Source organism: Ananas comosus, linkage group 22 (genome assembly GCF_001540865.1).
Source record: "Ananas comosus cultivar F153 linkage group 22, ASM154086v1, whole genome shotgun sequence".
Lineage (NCBI taxonomy): Eukaryota > Viridiplantae > Streptophyta > Magnoliopsida > Poales > Bromeliaceae > Ananas > Ananas comosus.
This window is the reverse complement of record NC_033642.1, coordinates 6,740,771-6,749,899: the sequence shown is the minus strand read 5'-3', so window position 1 is coordinate 6,749,899 and position 9,129 is coordinate 6,740,771. Positions and strand designations below refer to the sequence as shown.

Here is a 9,129-nt window from a genome sequence, read left to right as displayed (position 1 = left end):
TTTTAAGGAAAATTCTTTATTAGTTACTCAAAATAATGAATTTAAAACGAACTTGAGAATTTAACAAAAGAGTTGAAGCTAATTGATGAGACACATGGTAGTCACATTGTTGAGAACAAAATTCAATACTAATTGATATTTTAATTAAGTGCCACAACATAATTTAGTTGATTAAATATTGACATGTCGCTACTGTAAAAGTAATATAGTATCTTAATCATAGTCACGTCACCAATCATACCATTACTATATTACTTCTATATTAGTGACACATAAACATTCAGCCAACTAAATTGATTTGTAATACTTAACTGCAATAATTCAAAAGGTTTTAAAGGAGAAATTACAATAAATTAAAATTCGAGGGCCAAAGTATCATTTCCTTCATAGTTTGAGAACCAAAAAGCGTAATTAAGCCTTACAGTAATATATTTATATAGCATGAAAACCAAAAGGCAAACCGGGATAAAAATTGCATACTCAATTTGGATCCTAAGGAGCAGAGAACATCTAACACCCAGTTCTTGAAACATTGCATATCCCATTTTTTTCCAACTCAGAAATGTCATCATCAAAATTTGAAACAACAGGGAATGAAGCAGAGCAGAAAACCAAAAGGGGAACACATTAACACAGAATTTAAAGAAGATATTGTGTGCTTCGATAAACCACAAGCCATGGCCTTTGAGCATCTTGATCATACAAGACATCTAAACACAACACATTTGAATCATCGAAGAAGCATCACTGACCATCTTAAGGAAAAGAAATGTAAGAAAAAAGAAAGAAAAAACTTGGCGGAGTCAAAATCTGGAATCCAAACATGAGAACCCTGCCATCAAATTTATATACGGTGTATGCAAAACTACGTAATAGATTAGAAGAGAGAGTAGGAAAAATTGCTTGAATAGAAAGTTAAAAGGCTCTATTACAGGTTACAACAATGTGAAAATTAGCAAAATCACCGCAAGTTAACTTAGCAATAGCAAAAGAAAAAGACGTAGCAGTGAGCAAATTAGAAACTGACCGGGTTATTTCCGGCTCCATCAAGGCCCACCATTAACCTCCTCTTCGCCGTTTTGGTCCTATAGCACCAAACTTCAAATGCCTCACTCAGATCCGGATATTTCAACTGTTCCGTCTTGCTCATCCACTCAGCAAGAATTTCTGCTTGATCGCTCGACGGCAGTGCCAGGACGAGCGAAACAATCGCTCCTTCGATATTCTGACAAACATCTCCATCAATTTTATGACAAAATCCCTCATCTTCTTCACTCTTTGAATCTAGCAGAGGCTTCATCTTCCTTAAATACGGAAGCCAAGTGTTAATGAATTCAACCCTAGAAGAAGTTGGAAGTACCACCGAGCCATAACCAACAGCATCCAGAGCCTTTCCAGTCACTTCTATCAGCTTGGCTTTCACGGCCCACAAGTTGGAATTATACTTCTCACCTTGGACAACTGCAATTACATATTGAGAGATCTCGATCCAACTCGAAACAAAATCCTTCATCATTTCAATCTTGGGAAGCACATTAGATATCCACTCGAGGTCGGCTAGGTCATACAGGACTCTCTGTTCGGCTTGCTCGGGCGACCGATCGAACTCAAAAGGCAGTGACTCGAGCCCGTTCTTGAAAGTGGTGAACATCTTCTCTAGGCCCGCTTGCACCTCAGACTTCACATCTTCATCTGTAACAACCAAAGGAGTGTCTTCATCTTCTAGAAGCATATACTCTATTTGTTCTTGAGCCGAAGTCTTGAGTTCTTCTAAGAAGGGAGGGGGTGGGCTTTCCATATTCGTGGCGAAGCGAATAGCGGAGAGGAAAACATTCTTCACAGAATTGTTATTAACGGGATTGACGCGAGCCAAAATAGGGAAGGCCCGTGGGCCGAGGGATGGAACTAAACTTAATATATCTTCCTCCTCTTTTTCATCCCAAGGCACAGCTTCCAAGTACTCGATGCAGTTTTGGATGATTGATTCACACTGAAGGGAAATTGAGGCTCGGAGAATACCAAGTGTGGATTTGACTGAATCAAATGAGCCTAGAAGTGATTCTTCTGAGAGATAGAGAAGGTTCAAGAGCTTGACATAGTGGTCATAATCAGATTTTGGGCACTGAACTTCAATGCATCTATTAAATTCGAGAGTAAGGGAAGTGTTATTGTGGTTAACAAGCTGATCGGAGAAAAACCTGCTCTTTTTTATCAAAATAGGTGAGTGGCAGTGGAACCATTCTGGCCGATCATCTTTGTTTTGTAAGCAAATAGTGATGTCACTCGTAGCCTGGTCACCAAATATATATGCCTCAGAAACACTTGCCTGGTCCATAGCTGGATAGAATATCTAAGTTCATTCCTGGTGAACTCCAGGGAATGCTCCACAAAATGCTACATCTCTGCAAAGGAAAAAACAATTTTCGACTGCAGATTTGAACGCGATGTATATGTAACTACTAATACTTTTCTCATGCTCAAACAAAGATCTCGTCCGTGCACCAACAAATTTAAAAGTTTCCGGGAACATATTATCCCTCTATGCTGCAGTTCCTGGAACAACGACTACTTCATTTAGATTCAAGAAGGACATCAAAGCACATCATTTCGGAAAGTGCATCACAATAATAGTGGTTTAGGCAAAAATTACTAGGTATATTTAATGTTGAAGTATTGAACTAGCAAGTGATTTTAACATTATGCCTCTTCAGATAAAAGGAATGAATAATACTTGTCAATAAATACACTAAAAATTGGACTGCATTAGTAAACAACAGTACAAAGGGAAAATTGCTTCTTTAATTTGCTTTGAGATTCACAAAAATATAATCCAACAATTCACACCTGCCCTCCCCACTGGGGAGCTCCCCAATGAAGTTCTGTTCTCTTGTCTTGTGCATACACAACTGCCTAAAAACATATAGCATGGCTGCAAAGGAGAATTTATAAGACAACAAAGTCTGAAACTTAGATGAATTTAATGAGAGGCATTCGTAGGTTTTAATTAACAAACAAAGAGGAGAATTCCTAGTTGAAATAGGATGAGAAGTAGAACTATATGCCAAGCACTAATGCCATACTCCACTTCTCTAACTAGAAATAACAAAGACAAAGATTTGAAAGTCTAAAAATCTTGCAATACACTTGAATAATCTGAAAAATCCCCTTAAGGAGACTCTTGTGTAAATACTAGATTGCTTCTGTTCTATCACATATAGTCTTCTATACCATCAGAGATGGTTCTCTTGGCTGCCATGCTCTGAATTTATGCCCATTAATTTGCCATTTCTTTTTGGATAATAAGGTGCATTTTTTAAGCTTCTACACACGAAGAAAAAACCTTTTATGTTCAGTTTGTTTGCATTACATTTCTCACAAGATGAAATATTGTCATCATGAGATGATTGCCCTCCTGAAATTGTGCCAATTTCTGATTCTCAAACTATAAAAGGTAACGATTGATTGCAATTTTTGGTGACTCTTGAATCTAATCTCTCAGTTTTTCTTCTATATATATATATATATATATATATATATANTTTTTCTTCTATATATATATATATTCAAAGACAGTCAAATCAATAGGCTTAGGGCAGGCTCTCTAAGTAAGCTTTACCGAATATGTAGTTTCTTGATAGATGAAAACATGCGCCGAAAGGGATCACTTGGGGTTGAGGAAACTGACAGGGTTGTAGATTGGGATGGCTTTTCCCTCAAAGACGGCAGAGGAAGGAAGGAGCTTTGTGTAGAGCGATGCAAGCAAACTAAAGAACGAAGAAAAACTACAAGATTGGAGAGGAAATATTCACTGACCAAGGCAAGAATACACTTGGGTTCTCTTCTTCCAGAAGCAGCTTCAAGTCCAAACCTTCTTTTGAATCACTCTATAATGTAACTTGCATTAGATTAGGTCTTCTTATGTTTGAATTTTGAGATTAAAAATTAATTTTTAATTTTAAGTTTTTGAATTTTGGAATTTTAAATTAGCTTGTTAACAGCTATGACTTACTTTGAACTTTTAAATTTTGAAAATCGTTGTTAGCGTATAGATAACTGTTGGCATTCGGCTGGACCAAATTAAGCGCGCCCATGGTCAGTCTCTATCCAATGGTTATCCAATTGGACTAGGATTACCTTTATCTCATTTTTCTAATTATATTAAGGTAACAAACAAATACGTGCTTTTCTCTGGTAAATTACAGTAGAAAAATAATTTGAAAATCAAGAGAAATTAGTGTGAAATTCGCGTGCCCGTGACCTTTTGAGAGAAAGAAAAACCAGTTCCTCCATTAACTCATTGAGTCTATAGGGTCTTGAATAGTCAAATATAGACTTAGCTCATTAGCAGCTTAGTCTACCGCAGGTTTTGAATGTTGGAGGACCTTCATGGATAATCAAAGGACGCGCGAATCAACCTCTATGATTGGAACCAATCGTATGCGAAGAAAGAGCAACACAATTAGCTTTCACCAAAGAGGATGATCCAATCTTTCGCTGCGTTCTACAATAACAATAACTAACTTTCTAGGCAGTATTACTTTCCAAAATCTTTAAACAAGCCTAAGCGGGGTACTTTGCAGTCAGCTCATGATTGTATGAAAATCATTTATGTTATTAGGAAGTTCCCTATGACTTCTCTCTCCGTTGCCTAAACTAGAAGGCTTTTCCCCTAATCTTCTTCTTCCCACTCTATTTCTACTCCTACTGCACTGCTCCGATCTAGATCACTCTCACCCTCTATATACGTCCCTGTAGGTGCTTTTCCTTGTCGTCTCCATCAAGGTGCTATTTCTCTTCTAAGAGCACTTCCTTGACTCTCTCATGACGGCACTCCTCTGCTCTCTTTCATGATCCACAAACCCTAGCTTTAATTTGAATTATGAAAGACTACCATATTCCTTTCGAAGTTCTAAACCTAGACCAGAAACAACACATCTTTATCCTACCAACTCGAAGTCAATTCCATCAACCCATCAGCACCAACTGGTCCGACTCTCTCCTAACCAATCCATTTTGTTGGAATGGATATCACTCTGATATCAATTTATCGAACCGGCTTTACATTTATACAAGTTATGTAACCCATCAATAATTTACTAAGCAAAATGGAGAAGAAAATATTAGAGGAGGAAAACTAAACTTTATTCGTTATAGTAATTTCTCTGCTACACCCGGAGTCTACTTCGAAGACTTTGAATCCTATCACTATTAAATCCTTAAATATTACAAACTCTACATAACGTCAATTACGTGGATAAATCTTATCTCTAACAAACTATCAATGAAAATAATATCTTCCAACATGTTTTGCATCAATCTGCGAATTCCATACCAAAGAGCGTCGAATTGTTCGTTTTGCTCATGAACTATTAGCTCTACACCAAATTATTCCCAATTGTACCACATAGTCAGTTCACACACAACACAAAATGACAAGTGTTTAAGGTAAAGCTAGAAGAGTAAATTAGATCCATTATGGGGTATAACAAAAGGAGTTTAAAGACCTTAAAGGGCTGAATAGTGAGGGTCCAAGTATATGGAGTCGATCATTGTCACCAAAGAACCTTGTATACGATATTATTATGATTTGGACAAAAATGGATCATCTTTCTTGAGTTAGATCACATGGTTTTAAAAGTTTTCATACAAGAAATCTTGCGCCTCTTATTACTTGCCAAACTAACAATTATTCTAACTTCTTTTTCTCCAACAAAATGAAAGTTTGCAAGTAGAGGCATTGTAACCAATCCACAATTTCCATTTCCTTAGCTTATGGACCTCTTAAAGAGGACCATCATTTTGGTAGAGAAATTCAACAAGCTTTTATAATAACCGATGATATTCGCATTGATTGATTGTCCATATTCAACAAATAACAATCAACAATATTAGCAAGCTCAGCCCAAAACAAAGTTATTTGATCTACTACACTCAATCCAACAATTAGACTATTTTCCTTTCTTGAGCAAGAATTACTGCTTTGACTATAAAGTAGGCAAAAGTAGGCTCAAAATACTACAAGAATCTCTAAACAATCTCACCAAATACCCAAAAGTAGGCTCAAATGACTCCCACTGCGCAATTTACCTAAAAAAAAAACACCATTACACCACAATTCACCAATTTTTTTTAATGAACCCATGATCTATCAAAAGAGAGAGTGAGAAACCCAAGAAAAAGGCACTCAAATAGCTTCAAAAAAAAGCCGAAATAGGCGGAAAAGATTGAGATTAGCGCACAAAGGAGCGAGTTTTAGTGCTCGAAACGATCAAATGAGGAGGAAAGATGCGAACGGATTCATACCCAAGTGAGATCGATGGATGTAGAGCGAGAAAGAGTCCACAATAGAAGAAGCTCTCGCCTCGCTCCTCTCCTTCACCTACACTACCACCATGGAAACTGGAGGAGAGAGAGAGAGAGAGAGAGAGAGAGAGAGAGAGAGAGAGAGAGAGAGAGAGAGAGAAAGGGAAAGAGGAGAGAGAAGAGGCCTCCGCTCTAGAGAGAGAGAGAGAGAGAGAGAGAGAGAAGGGTGAAGAAAAGTAAAAAGGGGGATATACATATACTTGGACTCCTGTGGAGAAATTATTACATGCCAAAGTGTACCCTGGAGACCCTATTTGGACATATGAGCATTTTACTCTATACATATATCTTTTTAATTTAAAAAAAAATGTAATTACTTGTATATCCCTAAAAAAAATTTTGATTTTTGATTTTTGATTTTTGATTTACCCTTTTAAGAAAGTTAATATTAAAAATATTCTTTTAACGTATCAAATTATTTCAAATATATTTGTAGAGTTAAATTTTGTTAGCATACTATTAACTACGATCGTTATTTCTGTGAAATTATTATTTTATCCTTTTAAATACATTCTTCTACTTTACCAATTTTTTTTATTTGTCTTTAAGTTAAGAACAAAAAAAATATTTTGCTTTTTTATCTTTTTAAATATACCTTTTTATTATCGCCCACTTTTCTTATTTATCCTTAAGTTAAGGGCAAAATATATATTTTGATTTTTTTTTTTAACTCTTGTAAATATTCAACTCACTTTTAATCCGAGATAACTTAACGAATAATAACTGCAAGAAAATTTTAGAATAATGGAGGAACATATAAGGGTATATTTGAAACTAAAAAAAAGATATGNAACACCATTACACCACAATTCACCAATTTTTTTTAATGAACCCATGGTCTATCAAAAGAGAGAGTGAGAAACCCAAGAAAAAGGCACTCAAATAGCTTCAAAAAAAAGCCGAAATAGGCGGAAAAGATTGAGATTAGCGCACAAAGGAGCGAGTTTTAGTGCTCGAAACGATCAAATGAGGAGGAAAGAAGCGAACGGATTCATACCCAAGTGAGATCGATGGATGTAGAGCGAGAAAGAGTCCACAATAGAAGAAGCTCTCGCCTCGCTCCTCTCCTTCACCTACACTACCACCATGGAAACTGGAGGAGAGAGAGAGAGAGAGAGAGAGAGAGAGAGAGAGAAAGGGAAAGAGGAGAGAGAAGAGGCCTCCGCTTTAGAGAGAGAGAGAGAGAGAGAGAGAGAGAGAGGGTGAAGAAAAGTAAAAAGGGGGATATACATATACTTGGACTCCTGTGGAGAAATTATTACATGCCAAAGTGTACCCTGGAGACCCTATTTGGACATATGAGCATTTTACTCTATATATATATCTTTTAAATTAAAAAAAAAAAAATGTAATTACTTGTATATCCCTAAAAGAAATTTTGATTTTTGATTTTTGATTTACCCTTTTAAGAAAGTTAATATTAAAAATATTCTTTTAACGTTTCAAATTATTTCTAAGTATATTCGTAGAGTTAAATTCTGTTAGTATATTATTAGCTACGATCGTTATTTCTGTAAAATTACTATTTTATCCTTTTAAATATATTCTTCTACTTTACCAATTTTTCTTATTTGTCCTTAAGTTAAGAACAAAAAAAATATTTTGCTTTTTTGTCCTTTTAAATATACCTTTTTATTATCGCCCACTTTTCTTATTTACCCTTAAGTTAAGGGCAAAAGATGTATTTTGATTTTTTTTTTTAACTCTTGTAAATATTCAACTCACATTTAATCCGAGATAACTTAACGAATAATAACTGCAAGAAAATTTTAGAATAATGGAGGAACATATAAGGGTATATTTGAAACTAAAAAAAAGATATGAATAAATTAGATATTTTTGAAGTTTTGAGAGATATATATGCAATTACTGTTTTAAAAAATATATAAGTATTCTATCGGCATGTGTAATTAATATCTATCATCATCATCTTGTTAGGTTTTTTTTTAGAATAAAATAAATTATCTAATATATTAAATATGTTATTTAATTAAATTATATATTGCCAAGATTTTTATAGAGTGAAAAATTAAATTTCTAAGCAAGAATTTAAGTGTCCATCGACACGGATCGTATCTACCATGTCGTATCGTGCCAATAAAATATCGGCACGATACAGACCTCGTGCCGATGGTACAGCTCAAAATTCTCTATTATTTAATTAATAAATAATTTTCTCAATAAAATTCAAAAGATTTGATAAAAATAAATAATAAATAGTTAAAATATTTTGCTGCTAAAGAAGATAAATATTTCATATTATTATGTATTGGCACACACGAATTTTATGTCACCAGCACGCATCGGTACGGTCCGGCATGCACCGTACCGTATCGTGCTAGTAAGTTTCCGGTACGAACCCATGCCACGACACTTAAATTCTTATTTCTGAGTTTTAATAACTACATAAAATTTTACTACAGACAACACGTATTGCTAAATATTTATCAAGTCTGAACTCGAAACTACTAAGATACTTTTTAACGGTCCGTCCAAGGCTTGGACACGAGTAAATTGAGAGGAGATTAAATGAGAGATTATGAGCGAAGTAGGATTTGAAGTTTTGAATGCTTTAATTGCATGCTAAGATTGTTCCATTTACAGATTTTCTTCTTTTTTTTTAACACAAAACATCAAAAAAAACTTCCTCTACAACACAGACCCTACAAATCTGAATGTGATAACTAAAATGTGCTCTATGATCTAAAATATAAATTTCAAATGCCTATTTCTTATAAATCAACCTAAAACTTTTTTCTGTGCAGA

The 9,129-nt window shown here is 35.0% G+C and overlaps 1 protein-coding gene across 10 annotated transcripts; it reads right to left on the bottom strand.

Moving 5' to 3' along the window:
- LOC109727194 (BTB/POZ domain-containing protein At3g05675-like) lies at nt 783-7,545 on the bottom strand. 10 transcript variants are annotated; one of them, XM_020257186.1, is made up of 4 exons: nt 6,304-6,450; nt 6,042-6,087; nt 2,845-2,929; nt 783-2,402 (listed from the first exon to the last, which is right to left on the bottom strand). In XM_020257186.1, the coding sequence occupies exon 4, from the start codon at nt 2,333-2,335 to the stop codon at nt 1,016-1,018; it is 1,320 nt and encodes a 439-aa protein (XP_020112775.1). In that variant the 5' UTR covers nt 2,336-2,402; nt 2,845-2,929; nt 6,042-6,087; nt 6,304-6,450; the 3' UTR covers nt 783-1,015. The 10 variants fall into 10 exon arrangements, with proteins under 10 accessions (XP_020112775.1, XP_020112776.1, XP_020112768.1 ...); XM_020257187.1 differs by lacking the exons at nt 6,042-6,087; nt 6,304-6,450 and adding an exon at nt 7,361-7,545; XM_020257179.1 differs by having other exon boundaries at nt 783-2,929; nt 3,814-6,087.

Excerpts from the sequence above, each read along its gene's own strand:
- LOC109727194 (XM_020257182.1), bottom strand. The coding sequence starts at position 2,335 with ATGGACCAGGCAAGTGTTTCTGAGGCATATATATTTGGTGACCAGGCT.